The sequence below is a fragment of the Rhamphochromis sp. 'chilingali' genome, assembly GCF_963969265.1.
Source record: "Rhamphochromis sp. 'chilingali' genome assembly, chromosome: 16".
NCBI classification, from domain to species: Eukaryota; Metazoa; Chordata; class Actinopteri; order Cichliformes; family Cichlidae; genus Rhamphochromis; species Rhamphochromis sp. 'chilingali'.
In genome coordinates this window covers 27,806,428-27,826,912 of record NC_137943.1, presented here as the reverse complement: position 1 = coordinate 27,826,912, position 20,485 = coordinate 27,806,428, and the positions used below count along the sequence as shown (strand labels likewise).

The 20,485-nt window shown below is 38.8% G+C and overlaps 1 protein-coding gene across 4 annotated transcripts in view; it reads left to right on the top strand.

Moving 5' to 3' along the window:
* Positions 1 to 15,940, top strand: part of kirrel1b (kirre like nephrin family adhesion molecule 1b) — a 92,452-nt gene extending 76,512 nt beyond the window's left edge. For 2 of the 4 annotated variants that reach the window (XM_080861476.1, XM_080861474.1), the window contains exons 11-15: positions 2,845 to 3,061; positions 4,665 to 4,772; positions 7,505 to 7,632; positions 8,351 to 8,425; positions 9,667 to 15,940. In XM_080861476.1, the coding sequence (XP_080717602.1) occupies positions 2,845 to 3,061; positions 4,665 to 4,772; positions 7,505 to 7,632; positions 8,351 to 8,425; positions 9,667 to 10,326 (1,188 nt within the window). In that variant the 3' untranslated portion in view covers positions 10,327 to 15,940. Of the gene's footprint in view, positions 1 to 2,844; positions 3,062 to 4,664; positions 4,773 to 7,504; positions 7,633 to 8,314; positions 8,426 to 9,666 lie in introns of all 4 variants that reach the window. The other 2 variants (XM_080861475.1, XM_080861473.1) reach the window with 1 other exon arrangement.
* Positions 15,941 to 20,485: the final 4,545 nt, after the last annotated feature.

Below are 20,485 nucleotides of genomic sequence, written 5' to 3'. Positions count from 1 at the left end.
CACTCAAATTACCACTATTTCACCAGTGAAAAAATACATTCAGTCAGTGGATGCACGTGTATATGTCAACTTTCAGGAAGTCTTTAGCTGTTACAAATAAAAGACCAAGCTCACATCAATGTGTAATCCTGCAATATCTACCATACATGCATGTTTACTGCTCTCTTAAAGTCAAATATGTGGGGAAAAAAATGAAATTATAAAAGAAATGTTGAAGTGTCTTTAAATGAATCATCTCCTCCGAATCCTCCACCATCTTTCAGGGATGCAGTGATGCTTGTACCTCTATTTTGGGAATCGACTGTAAACATGACAAGTTTCACAGTGATGGAATCAATCACATTACAAAGACAGCCAAGTGTTGGTTTCAGATTTATTTCACTGTCTACAACCTTTGGTGTAGTTTAGTTATATCAGGATCAATCAAAGTATTGATCATCCCTTCCTCTTCTTATGATGTAAGACTCATTTTTCAACACAGGAGTAAAAAGTGATCTGCAATTAAGAAAAAAAACAAAACAAAAGTAGGTATAGATTTCTTTTGGCAAAAATGTAATTTATTTATGATATATTCACCTTGAAGTATTCATATGGTAGTTTACCTACTTAGCCTTAACCAGCTAAAAGTTTGAGCCTGTGAGTGTTTTCAGGATATCCGACCGATGGCTCTAGTAACCTGATAACAGCTATCGAGATATTCATTATTTGTGAATTCAGAGCAAAATTGTAAATATATAAATAAAATGGTGCATTTATTTAAACGTAAACATGACTGGTTAATAACACATGTACTTCAAGTGGACTACAGATAGAAACCAGTCACCACCTGTCACCATATGCTGTGCTCCTTTCCTACAGATTCTACATTATCCATATGCAGATATTATATTGTGACCCCCTCATATGTATCATTACTCAGAGCTGGTTATCACCTGATTGGAAGGTTACAGAAATGTGTTGCTGAAAGATTTGAATCTTGTATCAGCTTTTATACAGTTACCCTTGAGTAAGGCATTACACAACCCACACCTCCTCCAGTGCTGTGTGTGGGTTAAAGGTCTTCCTTTGAGCTCAGGTGTGACTTTGTAAAGATGTAGGACTGCGATTCGTGAAATGAACACTTTCAGGCTATTTTTCCTAAAGACTGACTCAGTTTTCTTACGAAATACCATCAGTATGACTTAGAAATACCATAATCACATAAATTTCAAACCCTCACATAAAGACAATCAGCATCAGGCTGTGCACCCGAAGCTCAGTTAAGTCCTTTTCAAAGTAAGCACCATCATTTCTTTTAAAGAAAGCTTTCTCTCAGATTGCCTTTCCAGAAAACTATAATTGAGTATCTGCCTGAATTTGCCATACCAGCTGTGTGTGCTGTTTTTCTCCTAAGGTAACTGAGAGCAATGCCTGACCAAACTCAAATTTAATTTAAAGTGAGGTTTATATAAGTTAAAATATAAGTGGTTTGGCATTTTATATAAAATTTCAAAAAGAATACGATGACCAGTATGCACTCATATCACAAAAAGAAGCAAAAAGAACTGAAATAAAGCCACTTACACCATTTGAGTTTGAAGGCTAGAATGAGTCAGAGAGAGTGGGGGTGAAGTAGATCGAAATGAGAAGGAGAGAGATGGAGGGAGAGTAAAATTTTGTACCTTTCAGCGTCAATTATCCAATTGTGCAGCGCCGACATGACAGAAATCAGAGCTTTTAGAAAGCTTCAGCCCCCTGCTGCATTGGCAGAGAGCTCAGAGCGTATAATGTGATATGACATTATAGTCTAGGCTTAATGCAGAGACACAGGGACTCATAAAATATGAAGTATGATGCTGTGTGTGTGTGTGTGTGTGTGTGTGTGTGTGTGTGTGTGTGTGTGTGTGTGTGTGTGTGAAAAAGTGTGGGCTGTGTGTGTGTGTACGGAGAAAGAGGGACAGAGATGCAGACAAAGGTGGTGCAACATAATTATTGTGAGGACGTGCGATTAAAGAGAGAGAGTGAAGAAATCGAAGCGTTCTGCAAAAAACGTCCCTGGTTGAGTCTTTAAAGACATTCGCCTTTTTATTTTTTCAAGCCAGGTTAAGAGGTACATTAGCCCAACATTTGGGTGTATGTATATTTGATATTGTCATGCTCTATATTTAATACCCTGGGAATTCCACCTCAGCAGATTTTAAGTAGAAAAACCTGCTCGAGTTTTTACCTCTCGTGTACACTTGCTGCACTGTGTGTGTCTCTTCTTTTTAAGCAGAACTGTTTTCTCACCCACTCAGAAAACTCTGCGCACACATTTTAATTGGGGAATAGTGTACCAGTTACCAAGGTGTGAAAATATAATCTTTCGATCTTAAAATGTATTTCCTCGCTTTTGTCTCTTTTAACACGTCTTAACAACAGCCCGTGTGTGTGTGTGTGTGTGTGTGTGTGTGTGTGTGTGCGCGTCCCTTGATGTGAGGCTATCGTGAAAAAGTGAAATCAGCATTATTGATCCCTGAGGTTAAAGTGGATGATTGCAGCAGAAAATGTTGGAGTTTAGATAAAAATCAAACAAATTACAGATGCTGGCGATTAGATCAGCATCACATTAATACAGCTTGGAGGAGATGTGTTGATTAGGCACATATTTATATATTTACAGATATATCAAGTCTTTATTCTTAACTTAATCTAAAACTGAAGTACACTTGGGCAGCTTTTTTAGAGGCTTTGAAGAAACAGAACAAATGCAAACTACAAAATGTTTTACTGACATCTTAAAATTTATTTTACCAGCTGTGTGTGATAGCCTTGGCCTCTTCTCTGTCAGGTTTAGAAGTCAGGCCTTTGGTATCTTTGTTACAGGTTTGGGCGTGGAAGGAAAACGTCTGGGAAAAAGAGAAAGGCACACTAATGGAGAGGTACACAGTGGAGCAGAGTAAACCTCCATCTCAAGGCGGGGCTGTTCTCTCCACCCTGACCATCAACAATGTCATGGAGTCAGACTTCCACTCCCCGTACAACTGCACTGCCTGGAACTCCTTCGGACCTGGCACCATGATTATCACACTGGAGGAGAAGGGTATGAAGGGGGGGAAGGGAAACATATGTTGAACATGGTGGTCATGCTGAGTACTCCTCACATGTACACATTACAGAAAATAAACTACAGTCATCTTTACTTGCTATTATCAATTCAAATATTAGCATAATGGAATTATAATGCATCATTATGGAGAGACTGTGTTGAAGTTAGGGTTTTAGGTTGTTTTTTTTATAACTTGTTCAACTTTAAAGCACAGATGAAGCTTGATCAATTTTGAGCGTGATCAATGCAGATTGCAGTAAGTAGTAGTAAATATGTTAGTAAACAGAATTAAAATATTTATCAAATATATCATAAATGTGTATCTAATTTTCATGAGCTGCTGTTCTTGCCTTTTCAAACACATAGATACACAACTACTCCACTGGCAGAAGCACAAAACCCCTCTTGCCTTCCTAGTTTAATGCTAGAATTATGTTTTCTGTTTGGCTACTGCATTGTGGAAGTTTACATACATAAAGCAAAAGCATAGAAGAAGACAAAGATTATATGTAGCAACCATGGATGTTAACATTACACTGGACTTTTCTGAGGGAAGCCTTTTGTGAATGCAAAACGCTTTAACTGTAGTTAAATTTATGAGTTGCAAAGTTCTCATTGTTGGGTTCCAGGTGTGGCGTTTCTGTATAAATCATTCGGATGTGGCAAACTTTGTGAGAAATACTCCAGCTTTCCAATTTTTCAAAAAAATTGGCTTTGGAAATAATTTATTAGGAAGGTGTTAAATTAATTTGTTGGGCTTTAAATACCATGAAGAAAATTTTTTTCTGGGTGAGCTTTTTGTGATGCGCAACAGGAATTTACATCAACAAAATATTAATATAAAGAATGAAATATCAACTGGATGTTTCATATTAAAAATCTCTATATCTCTTCATTTCTAGATGCTCCTCACTCATCTATGTGTGTGGCTCAACTGAAGAAAGGCAATATCACGTAATCTTTATCATAAGAATTAAGAAACTTAATTCCAAATTTGATGACGGTTGGTTGTGTGCTTTGTCGTTTGTTTTGTGATGAAGGCAAACAGCTGAGTTTTTAAGCGCTGAATTTGTTTACAGAAAAAAAAAAATCAGACGGGGAACTTAATGTCCCCGAACAAGATGTTCTTCTCTTCCTTACAAGCTCAAATGCCCTTGAACAAGATTATTAAGCTGTGGCCTCAGCCAGAGAACAGATAGATAGTGTTGTTAGTCCATTCTGGATGGTTACATATTTTATTGCCAGAGCTTGGTATGCCACATTACATTGAGAAAATGGCTTCTCCATGCTCTGTCAAACTGTTATTGTTTCAACTGTCAGATTTCGCCAGCTTCAGAAAATCTCCCAAACATCTTTGAAAGCGAGAAAAAGAGCCTGGATTTTCCCCTCACATGTTCACTTAAAGCATTTCATTCCTTGTCTGACTGGTGCTGCTTCTGCGCCTTATCAACAGAAGCAGCCCTCAGAGATTCAATATTAAGCTAGAACACCAGTGGATTTGTGCTTAAACGACGCTGCATCCGCGCAGGTTTCTGTAACAATGAGGCAGCAGCTGTCCCTCAACCCCATACCCTTTTTCTGCATGTGTTTGTTTCAGATATTGTTCCAGTGGGAATTATCGCTGGTGGCACGGTGGGCTCCTCCATTCTGCTGCTTATTTTTCTAGTGGCGCTCGCCTTCTTCCTGTACCGCCAACGCAAAGGCAGTGAGTGCACACAGTCGCTCTCTAATGTGTTTGTGTAGGGGCATGCACACACTTATATTGTGTGTGTGTGTGTCTATCAGTCTTTCTTTTATCCACTCTCTACAACTGTCATTCTGCTTTTCCTGGAAAAAAGGGACACTTGCCAGCCATATAGCAAGCGATATTAATGAATATTCATATAATATGGCAAACTGCCTTAAAACGCCTACTGTACATTTCCCTTTTAATTCTTTTGACTTATATTTATAAGCTGCTTCTATGCTAGATAAAGTACATAAACAACAGAGCAGAAAACAAGCGCATTCAGAGGTGAATAGTATTTAAATTATGAATTCCTATATGTTATTTCTACAGCCTGCAGCAATCCAATTAGTATTTATGAACACAAATCACGCTTCTGTTAAACGGGGAGCTGAAAACAAGCGGCGTCTCTTAGTTGTTTAATTTTGAGCTGCTCCATCTCAAATAAAGAAGTGGGAAAGACAGTGAAGGTGACTGGCAGAGTCCCCAGAGGGATTTTCTGTGGATAAGAGTGTATTTTTTTCTGGTTCAGAGCTGATAACACCTCTACAGAAAAGACACCGTTTGGAAATAGAAACTCAAACAAACATCTTTGTGGCTCCAGATAAACAGTCTTTCATTTGTCGTCTACGATGCAGCGCGACACTTCACAGATTTAAATCTCTACTTTTAAGGTTTCTGGCTGTGGAAGTGAGTTGTTTGTGCTCACAAATGTTGACTGCTTTGCGACTGAAGCATGTTGAGTTGAGCATTTTAAGTTGCACGAGACAGTATAGAAATACACTTCTTTTATTGCCCTAATATTTACATGTTTGCAGTTATAGACAAGACTGCCTTATCCTAGCTCAATAAAGCCATTTGCACACAGTAAGTATATTTAATATCAACATTTTAGGTTGACTTTTACCAAGTTTAAATTCACAAAATGTGTTGGAAAGGTGGGGTTTAGGTTTTCCAGCTTTAATTTGAAGGGTTTAATAGAAACGTATGGAGGAGAGAAAGAGCACACGGATGTTATAATAATATTATAGTAATGTTATAGCACGGGCCTGTGCAAATGGATACTGAGCCGAAGCATGCTGCAAAAGAGTTTCTCAAAGTAAAAAAAATTGATATTGTGGAGTGGCCAAGACAGTCACCTGATCTCAACTCAACAGAGCAGCTTCTCATTTATTAAAACTGTAAAAAAGGAATGCAGAATGACCCAAAAATGAGCAGCAACTGAGACTGAAACGGCTGCAGGAAGGAAACATAACTCAGGGCTGAGACTTCAGGCATTCATTGACTGCAAAAGAATCTCATCCAAGTATTAAAAACTTTCCCAACATTTAAAATTATGACAGTTTGTCCAATTACTTTTGAGCCATATAAATGGAAAAATATTTAATAAATGACTGTCATTCCTACAGTGAAGCTGAAAGTCTACAGGTAAAGGACGTCATCATTTTGTTTTTATTTCAAATCCACTTGTGGAGCTGCTTGTTTTTGAGAAAACTGGCTAAAAAAAATTAGATTCTTTCACATGGTATGCTATTTGTTCTGAAGGCTTTTTTAAAATAAAAATTGCAGACACTTCCACAGCGTCTACTTTTAGAAAACTAAGCTGCTGAAGTCAGAAACACGAAACTACGGTGGCCCTGAGAGGCCAAACGGACTGCAACTTAAGAAAACACCAGCAATAAGAAAAACACTGCAAAAGCACACAAAACAAAACGGAAATAGGAAAAAACAGATTTCCAAAAGCTCAAGGGAAGTGTTTCTGGGGAGACAATAACCCGACGGACCAGTTGCAGGAGCCAAAATATGCTAATTGCGCTGGGAGACACTTAAAAGAAGTGGACGATCTATCGGTTTTGTGAGGAAAGAAAAGATGAGAGGTAAGTGTGTTAGCCTAACTATTAGCCTAAAAATCCGTCATAAGTATTATATGAATTGTTTTGGGTTCCTGCAACTGGTCCATCAGGTTATTGTCTCCCCAGAAACACTTCCCTTGTGATTTTGGAAATCAGTTTTTTCCTATTCCCGTCGTCGTTTGTCCTATTTCCGTTGTGTTTTGTGTGCTTTCGCAGCGTTTTTCTTATTGCTGGTGTTTTCTTAAGTTGCAGTCCGTTTGGCCTCTCAGGGCCACCGTACGAAACAGTAGCCGACCCAAAATACAAAGTCCAGCCAAGCAGATGTATTAAAAACGACAGTATACCAAGATACACAAACTATGAAAGAATACATATAGACACAGAATACAAAATGATAACCACATAAACAAATAAGAAAAAACTAATATCACACCTACAAGGAAAGGACAAAGGTGGTTAAAACTGAGAAGTTTGTCTATAAAAGACAACAAAGCAAATAATGAATCATCCTTGGATTTGCAGACAGAGACATCTGCTGAAACGATATTTATCTTTCTTATAAATTTTAATCAAAACAACCCCTGATAAAGAAATTATTGCCCAAGTAGAGTGGAGATATTTTAGCATATTCTTTCACTGTCATATCTTTAGAGTTCATGTTGTGATATTTTTCATTTCTTTTAAGGCTGTCAGCATGCCAAGGCAAATAATGAACCAGGCAAGCTGAACAAATTTAAAACAAAAAATAATGCTGAAGTTTTCTTTTCTTGCTACTTTTCTAGCTAGACTGAAAAAGAAGTCAATCATTTATCTTAACATTACCACACATTATAACCGGCGGTTGTGTTTTTCTTCCAGGTCGAAGGGGTGTCACCCTCGGTAAACCAGACATCAAGGTAGAAACGGTGAACAAAGAAACCCACAGCCTGGAGGAGGAGGCGGCCAACGTCTCCACAGCAACCCGGATGGTCAAGGCTATGTACTCTGTGAGTAAACTCCCATCTGAGTCACCGGGGGCCGTGGAGAGGAGGCGTATGGGTCAATGGCCTTAAATGTACAGATACACTGACACTAAAGGCGACTTGGCAGGAGAGGCACACACAGACATTCTCACAATCACACAATGGGAACAAAGACACACGCACAAGGCCTCACTAAAGACACACTAAAAACACAAATCCATAAAAAAGATGTCAAAATATATGCGCGCACACACTCGACTCAAAATCAATAAAGCACAATGAAGCATGTGTACACACACATATGAGGAGAAACAAGGACAAGACATTCACGCATAGATACAGGAGAAAAACTAACTGGGGGAAAAATACACCGTTTTTCCTCAATGCACACATATTTGTGCACACAAAAAACACAGAAATAATAAACAAATATACAGACACACACTCATTTTAACATTTTGTTCCTTTTAGAGGAGAATTCAACCCCGGAAGTCCTGGAGAATCTAATCGACGCAGCTCCTCTGACGCGGTTTTAAAGCTCGGGCAAAAACACCTTTTTCTCCAACAACTAACCGTTTCTCGTCTTCCGGTCTCTTGGGATTCAAAACCTGAAACTCTGTTTTCCTCTCCCCTCCCTCTCTTCTTCCTCCTTTCCTTTTTCACCCTCCCTCTTTCCGTGTGTGTGTTTCGTTGTTTGATGGTTTAGTTTCTGCCCTCTGTTTCCCTCTCTCCCTCCACTCAGCCATTCAAAGATGACATGGACCTGAAGCAGGACGTCAGAAGCGAGAGTGACACCCGGGAGGAGTACGAGCTCAAGGTGAGATGAGTCAGCGAAGATATGTTGGCATGCTCGCGCTGGATTAAAATAAATAAAAAAACACTTATCTAGAGCATCGCTGGACATTTGGCGTGGTGCATGAGATTTGTGATCATGTTCTTCAGGTCCTGGCTTTACATCACAGTTAAAGCAACTTTTTCTGTAGTGCCTTTTTTTTGAGTGTGAGTGTCCTGGCATAGAAACCCCACAGGATGCTGAAGTTTCAGGTTTGATATCGAGCGTTTCAGTGTTAGCAGAGTTTTTCATTGTTTCTATACAATCTTTACACCGTACTGTAAGTTAGAGCCTTTTTTGGCATATTCGGCTTGTTGTGGGCATGGCAGACAGTGGTTGCTTGGAGGAATTCATATTGATTTCAATCCTAGATGAGGAGGTGCAAGTTCAAAGAAGAGTCAAAGTCAAAAACACTGCTTTGAATTTTAGTCCATACTACCAAATGCAAAGAGCCTGTGTAGAAACAACTCTTTGTAAATAGTCCTGGCCTTGGTGGTTTTGGTCTTTCCCAGCAGTTTTGTCAAGAAATAAAAAATATTAAATATTTGGACGTAACCCTTTATATGTAAATGTAATTAGAGTACATATCTGTCTTTGGTAATATTTTGGTATTTAATAATGAATTTCTATTACACATACACAGTGCTGCATTACTCATATCATTACATTTTTGTGTGTATGCATGAAACAACAGCACACCACCATTATCACCATGCATATCTTGTGACATTCTACAATTTCAGCAATATAAGACAACATAATGCAAGATTTGTAGAACTCTAATATAACTTTTATTTTTAGATTATTATACTTTTTTCCTTTTGATTTGTTTTGTAGCAACAGTGTAATATAAAATACATAGGCCTATCCCAAACAAGTGGTAAAAATATTCACCACTTGCTTGGCATACTAACCCTTTAGTAGTCTATAAAAAACATTAATGCCTTACTAAGAATAGATTATATTTAAAAGACGCATACATGTCTTAAACCTGGATTATATACCATTGGCCAGCAGATGAGGGGTGGGGGTTGGGGGTAGGGCGACTCCAATGGATTCAAAGAAAAATCTAAGCTGGCTTTTTTATACACTCTATACAAAAGAGACAGTTTTTGTAATAGAAACAAAGTGTAAACTAAGCTAACACAAGCACAGAACAGATCGTATATGAAGAGAGAGAAATATTAGGATTTACTGAAAAATCTATATTCTTTTTCTGATCACAGGATCCAACCAATGGCTACTACAATGTCCGTGCTACAACCCATGACGAGGCGCGCCCCCAGTCCCGGGTCGTCCACTACCAGGGAGAGTTTCGCTCTCCAAACCCAAGCAGCGGACCAGCAGGAGCGACTTCCAGCGGACCCTCTGCGTCTGCCAGCGGTGCAGTTCCCCCCAGTGCGGTGCCGGGCTCAAGAGCTGGCTGCTACGACCCCCGTCCACCATCCAGGATGTCCCATTCTACTTATGCCCAATTCAACACATTCTCCAGGGCAGCACAAAGCCAGCAAGCCCCTGCTAATCCAGCTCTTCAGTCACCCGGAGAATACCCTGGAGACTGTGGCCTGCTGGACAGCACCACCCAACTGGCTTATGACAACTACGGATACCCTTCCCAGTATCCCAGCTACCGCATGGGCTTTGCTCCACCCATAGAGGAAGGGCCAGCCTATGAGATGTACCCAACGGGACAAGGGACAGGGCCAGGTCCAGGACCGGGGCCAGGACCAGGACCAGGACCAGGACCTGGACCAGGACCAGGACCAGGACCACAAAGTCCTGAAACAGGGCTGGGAAAGTATGGAAGCTCCACTCGCTTCTCATACTCATCTCCACCTTCTGACTATTCGCAGAGACACACACAACGAATGCAGACTCATGTGTGAGAAAGTGGTATACAAGCTTTTTGGATTTGCTTTTTACAGGAGCAGTACTTATTACACAGAAACATAAAAAAAATCTTTGAAATTTTCAAAAAATGCCCTCATATCTATACATAAACACCTAAGAATCTGTTTTCTGTTTTCATCCTAACCACTGCATGGTATTCGGCTAATTTTCTGAGTTGATAAAACACCCAGCAGTTAGCAGCATCGCATATTGTACGGTTCACAGCAATACATGCAACACATGCACAGCGATATTCATACACATCTAAGAAGATCTTCTGTCTGCAATGTTTATGCTCCAATAAAAACAACAGCGAGAGCCACAATCAAGAGAAAACAGACAAAAAGACAAGAAGAGCACTTTGAAGACACGATGAAGAAGAGGAGCTTAGGGGATGCCGAGTGATCCTTTCTCTTCCAGCAATTCTCATCTTGCTCTTGGACCGTTTTCTTGCATCACATGGTCCTGCCACCCCATCTCTGTAAATAACCGCACATGGAGATTAGGGTCATTTTAAAGATGTTTCCTTGTACAAAACTATACATTGTGATGCAGTACATTGACCTACAGCAAACCCCTCTGCTAGTCACACGTTTTACATTTAGTGACTCTAACAAATTGCAGAACACACATGTGCAGACACACACACACAGATCTCTACAAGCCTATTTGTTTCTATGTATTGCATCAATGGGGCAGCTTGGACTAATAGTATATGTGGCACTTTTTGACTCCCCTTTCCTCACTAAAACTCACCCAATTGCCATTCCTTACAAGATCTACCTTGATTTAAATGGGACAAAGCTTCTTAAGGTGAGTGACCAGAGTGCCAGTGCTTATGTGCCAACACATACGAACTATTAAGACGTGTCTTCTTTTTGTAAAGCGTGGACAATGAGGTGCTCTGGATGATGAGATTTTGTACATGCCACATCTAAGATGACCGGAGCGGTAGCAAGCGTTTCTATGCTCCTTCACCCCATCTTTCATTTTTATCATCATGATGCATTTCTATACATTTCACTCAAGGTCAATGCTATAAATGGTTTTTGTGAAACGAGGTGGGAGTGCTTTTTCATTAAATGAATTTCTGCAATTTGTACAAAAAGATACCTCCCCTGTCCTCAGTGTCAAAAACGTATGTGTTTCTATCACTTGCACAGTAGAATAGATTTTTTTTCCATATTTATACGGAACGGTATTGAAAAAAAAAAAAAAAAACGGCATTCAGAAACATTTTATAGTATTTTTATAAGGAGTTGTGGACCAAAGGTTCAGCGTTTTGGGTGACACTCACTTTTTAATGTGTATGTGGCATCGTATTGGAAACGTTCCTTTACGAAGAGATGGATGGTGTTTTTAAAGTGGATGTTGTAGACTTAAATTAGAAAAAACATGAAGAGCTTCACTTCAGAATGATGAATATCCAGCAAAGGCAAATGTCTTTAATGGATATCTCTGTTTGGTGTGAAGCTCTTTCTTTGACTTCCAGTCTTCTGACTGGACTGCCTTTTTCAAATGTTGACGACATTCAATTGAAATGGATGGAGAAGCAGCAGCTGCTCAGGTTGAGCTGTGCTGTAAACTTTGCAAGCAAAGAGAAGGTTCAAACATATCAAAGTGAAAGTACAGAGGATTCTATCTAGCTCATATGGTACTTTGTACATTTTGAAGTATGTGTAAGTATGCTGGTTTCCTCACTGCAGCAGGAATTTGGTGGTATGTTATGTCCGAGATTTTTCCCATTATGTTGTGTCAGCTTTTGATGCATGTGATTGACCTTTAACCCCTATGATCAGCATTTAAAACGTTGCTCCTCTAAAGTAATGTCACTGAATAGCTGTTTGGCCATTTGCAATGATTATCACACTAATGTTGTTACAATTTGCACACTTTGTTACTGAGATTTGGTTGGATTGCTTCACCGTATAACTTCAAAACTTCACCTTCTGGTGACGTGTTTGTTGATTAGATGCAGCAGCATCAGTCTTCACTATATACTGACCTTTAGCTTATAAGGTTCATCAGCTGATCTCCAGTTTTATTGCTCACAAAAGATTAAGACAGTTCACATTTTTAGCAACTCTTGGGAATTGTACCTTTTCCTAAGAGCACATACTGTACTGTGTATACTTTACTGGACAGACACAGTTACGAGAGAGCAGAAGCAATAAAGTTTCACCCACTTGTACCTTTATTCTACAGCAGTTAAAATCTGAGAACAGATAATAGTGGTGTTTTAAAATAAGACCCCAGGCTGCAAAGGGAAGCCTGAAATCTCAGCACCTCCAGAGGTAATCATTGAGTGTATCAGCCGCCCTATCAACCCCTCTCGGTATATTATGGTAATTGTGTGCTAAGGGGCTGTAAAAAATGTATTTATTGCCTCTGTTTTGAATAAACACAGAGAAATGAAACCACAGACACACCGTTTCTGATTAGAACATCAGATTGAACCTTGTAGCTCCAAGGTCACTATATAAACCTTTTCAGAGAAAAGAATGGCAGGTGGAGCAGCCTTTTAAATTTATATGGTTATCACAGCCTTGGTATTGCATACTATTACCTCTTTACAACCCTTTTACAGAGTTGTAGCTGCGCAGTATTTTGCATCTGACATACAATGTCGTTATGACCTTGTGTAGAAGGAGTACATTTGACACAGAGGAGGTACTGAGGCCAACAAATACATGGCCAGGCCATCCAGGTACTTAGTTTTTACCTCTTTACTGTTTACGGTTTGTTGACAGTGGGGACATATGAATATGTAAAAGACACCACAGATGCCAAAAATGCAGACCATGTGTTTAGATTTGGTTCAGCAACGAAAAGATGTGTGATTTGGAAGAGAAGAGGTGTTTACCCCACTGGGTTGTTATTTTATGTCCTTTTCCCCCCTTTTCCATATGTACCTGTCACTGCAATGTGTACTGATGCTCTTATGTAGAAGGAGTACTCTACTCTCTCCCCCATGTCATATTAATTGCCACCTACAAGCTTCCAAATTTAGAGGATGAACCTGCCTTTTCATGGAAAAAAAAAAAATCATCGCAGCATAGCTTTCTTCCAAGATTACAACATATGGGGTCGATATATCTATCTTGCTTGCATAAATGTTTGTATGTCGGGTGTCTTTTTTAGAGACTATATAGCTTCATGAGCTCATGACATTCATCCATTGTTAAATTATTCCATAATCATGTTTCTTTTCAAGAAAATCAGTATTTTATTTTTTTTCTATTACTTTATAGTGATTCATCACCACTGTAGTTGAAAGCGTGTGATTTAACTTTTAAAGACAGTACTTTATTTTATGTTGTATGCATCAGATAGACGGGTTCTAATTAATCAACCCAGTGAAAAGTGAGAAGGGTTTTGTGCATCCGTGGCCAAAACGACTGCCCAGCCAGGCCACAAATAGTCAAAATTCTGCCTCAACTAGGCCAACGCAGGCTATATTCAGGCCAGACCAACAGCTAACTGCTCCGTTCCATGCTGTGCTGTGCTGTGACAGGCCCGGCCAACAGTGACTGAAGTGGCTCGGTGTCCATTTTTACCTTTTGGAGTTTCCAGTGAGTGCCAGAAGACTGTGCAAAAAATGAACTGAGCAGAAAAACAAATGCAACAGCCATTTGTGTTTATTGTGTTTATTTAAGCTCATATGTGATTGTGAGTGTTTGTGGGAGTGCGTGTGTTTTGGCTACATGTAACCCAAGTGTGTTTTCATATCATCTGAAATATGTGGGAACCACTGAGCTTTAAAAATTAGGGTTTGACTGATATTTTCAGCAAATATAATAGCGATCAAACAGTTGTGTTGTCACCTGCTGGCATGATGGAGATCACTCCTGACCACAGCTAGGCTACACAAAGAAAATGTAATATTTAACAGTTAAATGAATATTTGAAAATATTTTTTGCAACCTTACTACTGCATATTACTGTGTATACTCTGTAATCTAGTTTACATCCAACCTCATCTGAGATCAAAATGGTACTGGTATTCCAAGGTGATGTGCTTTAATTGTTTCATTAACCCGTAATAGTGTCATAATTTAATCACCGATGGCAGATTAAAAATTTTCAGTCCATGCGCAAAGTTCAAATGAAAGCTAATCCTATGAGAAATAAACCTTCTGTGTTAAATGCCAATGACACAAAGGGACACAGAGCAGTACAGTACACAGCAAATAACTTTGGGTGAAGGAAGAAGTCAGTTTGTGTAGAAGTCTATGGAGAAATAGCCCCAACACATTATCTATGACTTCAATTAACACTTTGCTGATGACTTTATCGGCTCTGTCAATCATTCCAACTCTTACTAACACAACATGATGTTCACTTTATAAGTTATGGTCTCAGAGTAGAGTATGTTTTCTAAGGCAGGCCTTCCTGACTTTCAAGCTGCAGCATCCTTTGATTTTGCTGCCAGATTCACTTCTGCTCATGACGTCGGGACCCCAAGAAGTTGACTGAGAAAACACTCAAAGCTGTCAAAGCAAGTCACAGTTGATAAAACCATTTCCCATATGCAATATTTAATGAAGAGCAGTGAATGGAGCTCATCAGCAAAAATAATTGTCAACATCTGCTTCTGGACAAAAAAAGACCACATTTTATTCTAGTGTTCACTCACACAGTATCATTCAGAATTAACGTGAAACACAAATAAAACTCTGTTAATGGATGTTGATTGGCCAAATAACGATTTGAAACAGGAAATCCTATTATTGCAACACACTTTCAAAGTATTGTTAAGTCAAAACAGAAAGGCACACAACTTTGTTACATTTGGTTGCTTACATTAAATTTTAAAAAGTGTAAACTCCTGTAACTGAATTGAATGGCCAAGAATTCTGAGTGGCCTTGAGCGAACAACATCATCATTTAACGTTACATAATGTGCCCTGTTAGAATAGGAAGGGTTCATTTTCAGGCGCTTCGATTGGTGCTAAATTTTTAAGTATTCTAAAACGCTTCAAAATGTGTATTTTGATCTTCTTAATACTTACAAAGTTCCATGTAAACAATGTATATGTGGCACTTTGGGAAAAATGAACAGTGCTCTTTGTGACCTTTCAAACAATATATCAGTCAAACCCTAGTGAAAAGCTGAACAGCTGGTAAAACAGATTGAAGGAGACGTGGCATATAGCCTATGGAAACGAGGAAGAAGCTGAACTGGTCCACTTGTCCCTCATCCAGCTGCTGAGCTTGTCTGTTCTCCGAAACAGCTGCACGAGTGAACAAGATTAACTGATGTTCTGCTTGATATCTTAAAGCATATGATGACAATGATCGGTACAGTGAAATGAAGGTGTACACCGCGACAAAAGAGGGACAGCCTGTGTGCTTAAGTAAGCATATATTCTCCATAATCCTCTTTTTTGTTTTTTTAAATATCCCTATATATTGTTCACATGTGTATTATGTTCTTGTTGGGTTCTTTGTTTATCCTTTTGTCAAGAAAAAGAAACTGTAAACATGTAAGCAAAACATACAAGATATTATTGAAATGTTCTTTTTTTTTTCATGGTTTTTGTTTATTTCAGTTTTTCTTTCAAATTCTATGTAATTATTTTTTCACAGTATTAAAATAAATAAAAGAAGACACGGTTTCATAAGAACATTGGTAAAAGCTCCTTTTATTTATGCTACCAAAACCCAATTTTCAGAGAGCTTATTTTATAAAATTATATTTTGTTCATTTTGTAAATGAGACTCCGGGATGGGGCTAAAAATACTTTAAATGTAGTTTGTGCACCTTGTGTGCTGTTGTTTATTTAGGTCATACTCACACTGGCAGTATACAGCACTCAAACAGTTGTTTTGACAGTTTCTCATGTCAAGCAGACTGGAGTGAAAAGTAAGTAAGTGTGTCTATGTATAGCACACAAGCAAGAGTGATAGTGTTTACCTGAGTGCGAGGGAGACAGTGGAGCACAGTGCACAAAGCCAAAACAAACATCTGCTGAGTCTTAGTCACTCCTCTCATTTAAAACTCACTTCGGGGTGTCTCCTGAAATGAGCCTTCCCTTCCTCTTCCCTTGCTTCATTTTGTCATTCTGTGTATCTCCTCTCCCTGATTCTCATTATCGTTTTAAATCTTCTCTCTCCCTCTTGCAGTTTAGATCTCCCTCCATTCCTTTCAGTGTCTGTTTTTCTCTCCATTTGCTTCGACTTGTCACTCCTTCTCACAGATAATATTCTTCTAATTTTCTCTCAACACCTTTCCTTTCACCTGACATTAGTCCTCCTCTGCTCTCCTCTTTCTCTCTCCTCAAACCATCTTGTCCCTTTCTCATCTCTCTAGCATCCTTTGATCTCCTGCTCTTTCACCTGTCCTCTTTCATTTTCATCCTACCACTATGCCATCGCCCTGCCTCTTTTTCAGATGTTGCTATAGCTTCAGTTCTCCTTTCATAACTGCTGTTTTATCCTCTTTATCCTTATCTGCCATCTCTCTTAATTACTTCTTAATTTTCCTCTAAGTCTCACAAGTCTAGTCTTTATCAGTTTTTCAACTCTTACATCTCGTCTTATACTTATCAGTCCTTCTTCAAATCTCCTTTCTCATCCACCTATGTCTCATTTTTTCTCTTCAGCGGCATCTTCACTATTTTTTCCACTAATGACAAGAAAAATGAGTGAAGTGTTGGCAGAGAAAAAAAGCAAAGCTCTGTCAGGGTAAAGGCAGACAAGGACAGGAGACAGACAGAGCGTTAAAGCTCTCCTTTGCTTAGTATGTACTATGATTATTGCCTGCTCTCCTCTACCGTTTTCATTGAGGAATAATGTCTGGAATAACCTTCAGCATTGCACTCCCGACTCCAGTGTGGACCCCCCTTCACTCCTCCCTCACCAGCACTTCCATTTTATCCTCTTGTTCCCATTCGAAGCGACCGTTGTATGGATTATGGCCCCTCTCATGCTTGGCACCGCACTCACTGCTTGAGATATATTATCATATTAGTGGCGAATGATGTAATGCATTTCAAGACATTTGTCCTTCGCACACCCTCTGTCCCTTCGCAGATGATGTCACGGGCTTTATGTCTGGAGGCAGAGAAGTTGTCAAGTGCACTCTGGGTTTTCGCTTGGTGCTGTCGCCATCTAGTGGCACTAGAGCCGATTGCGGTGGTGAGTGAAGAGGAAGGCATGGGGAGTAAATTAGGATGTGGGCAATTATTTATTACTGAAGCAGAGGATAATGTGACTCATAATGGATGTCCTTGGTGTGACTGTACTAATGTGGTCTGTTGGGCCAGGGACAGAAGGGAAGAGACAGACACTTTGGATGTGAGTTGATTACAAATTAGAGTTTGACCGACTGGTTTTGGAGCCTCCTGCCAATGACACACATGTTAGTCCAATAATCAAGATGTTTTAAATTCATTTCCATATATAAAAAATATATTTGGTTTTCAATTTAAACCAAAACAATGTATACATAGCATTTCCCACTACATAAAGAAGTCTATGAGAAACTGACCCTAACGCAACCTTGATTTATAGTCTCAGTTAAAACGTTCCTAATGAGTTTACTGGGCTGAGTTCTATGTAAGAGAGCATTATGTTCATTTTGTAAATTATGGTCCCATTTAGAGTAAATTAAACATTAAAGAAGGCTATGCTTACATTTGTTGCTACTTATGTGACTGATAAATCCTTACTGTGTGAGCACGGAGTGTCTTATATATCCCCAGCATATCTATCCATTGTCATATTTGGTTTCAAGGAACCACTGAAGGGCCAGAATGACGAAAATATCAAGGCTTCAAATTTCATTCTTTCAGCCTGTATTCTGTTTTTTTCCCCTTTGGTGAAACATTTCCCAAATTTAAACGTATTTTGTGGTAATTTGATTTAAAAGGTTCATTAAACAACATGCAACATGTTAGAATAAAGAGTAAAGGGAGGCTTAATCTGATGGCTTTGTTCTATTTTTCAAAATTTTGCTTCAGGTTAAAAGATTTTAAACTGGGCTCGAGACAAAGTTTTAAGATCAAGGACTCACCTCGTTGCCCTTGGCTTTACAAGCTGGTATAGTGGTTCATTTGTGAATATTCCCAAATAAATGCAAATGGTTCATTAATTTAACACAAAATAGATAAATAAATAAATAAAATCTGCTCCACAGTCAGAGCATTGGACAGCTAAGGGCTGTTGCCCAATTTGCTCCTTTGTTAATTCAGCCTTGACGTAATCCCAACACTGCATCCGTCCTGTGTTATGTCAAAACTGTTCTGCACCGGCTTTTACTCATTAAGCAGTAAATCCTGAGTTTTGTCACCTGGCTCTGAATTATTAACGCGTGGATGAAGGTGCACGATGCATGCAAAGAGCAGTGGGTGAAGCTCAGGCAATTTTATTTCACTCCAATGACCTTGTTTAAATTTTTATGTATGCTGTTTTGCTACCTTCTACATAATGCAGAGGTGGAACAAATTTATATCGATTTCTTTTCTGAGTTAAAAAAAGATAATCCTTTTTGGAATATAATTACTCTCCACAGGTTGTTTACCACCTAATCTCAAGTAAAATAAAGTAAGAATTAGCAAGAAAAGTAAGAAAAAAGGTAAGTAAAAAAGAGCAGGACAAGCACACATAAAAAAAGGATCTTCAATCACTGCATTTAGCTGATGCTCCCTCTCAGTGAAGAATATTATTAGCATTACAAGGTGAAATACAATATCAAATAATTAAAATATGGAGTAAATCAGACACAAATATATTAAGTGGATCAAAATGAAGACTTGTATCTTCATATAAATCGCTGTTGTGTTGCAGAAGCAGATATATACTGTACATAACATAACAACATAATTTATCAGGATTTAGATAATGATCCAAGCTGCATCGTCTCCCTGTTTGAATATGGATTATTTCAGTCTTGGTCTAACAATCCCTGGCTCATTAGTGAAAACTGATGGCAGTCTCTCCTTCCTCTGTGCAAATTATGCTAAAGCCTCCTCTTTCACAGAGCATTTAAAAATGCAGAGATGCATCGAATCAAGCTATAAACTGACCACTACGCCAAAGCCTGGATTTGATTTTCCATTGATTTCAGTTTTATTAGGCCTTTATCTGAACTACTTCCTTAAAAATCATATGAAAAGACAGAAAACCACTTTACACGTGTAAAACATTTAAACTCGGCAGATCCAAACACTGCTCTTCTTTTCGATGGAAAGCTTCATGCTGGCATTGCTACCTGCAATGATGAATCAAGAGATTTGTTCTTAGGCTTCGTGGGTATGAGGTCTGTGGATTGAGGATTGGGAAAAATTATGACTGGCTCGTAAGTCATCAAAATGCAGATGATGCATCACAACAAAAGCTGTGATTGTTTGTTTGATAGCACTGGTTTCTTTTCAGTCAGTTCTCATTGTTAATCAGAGCAAAGAGATTCACAGTGGAGTTCTCAAAGGAAAGCCTTTATGCACTGTAAACACTGTCAGATGCTATGATATCCGAAAGTACATAAAATGAGAAACCAGAGCTAACATTAAACCAAGGCAGCTTTTTAATCTGCTTCACATGAATTTAGAGAAATATTATGGAATTATAATATAGAACGGGGCTTAAAACTACTTAAATATTGTTTTAAAAAAGCTGAATTCTTGAGTACATTGTTTTCACAGAAGTGGCTGAGGATTACTCTACTAATGACAGTGTAGAATTTACTTTGAGGAGGAGGAAGGTGTCACTTAAAACAGAGGTGTGATGATTGGCAGGTTGATGTTACATGATTGTGTTACATGAGAACTGATTAGTAGTTTAGATTAGATAATTAGATTAAACTTTATTAATCCCTCGGGTGGGTTCCTCCAGGTAATTCAGTTTCCAGTAGCACAGCACTGACAGAAGTTGCATGTTACAGATACAATAAAGGGGAATGAGAATAAGGATAAAAGCATAAATATGCCATATATAAATACAGAATATATAGTATGGATAAATAGGAATACCAGTGGATTGCACATTTGAGTGAGTATATTGCACAGTGATTATTGCACAGTCGAATATAAGAAAAAATATTGTGAATATTGCACAGAGAAAAAAAGTACTACAGCTCAGTTGTTCCCACCCTCCTTTGTCCCCCTGTTTCCCCTCCCTCTCTCCTCCAATGAGGAGTTAAACAGTCTGATGGCG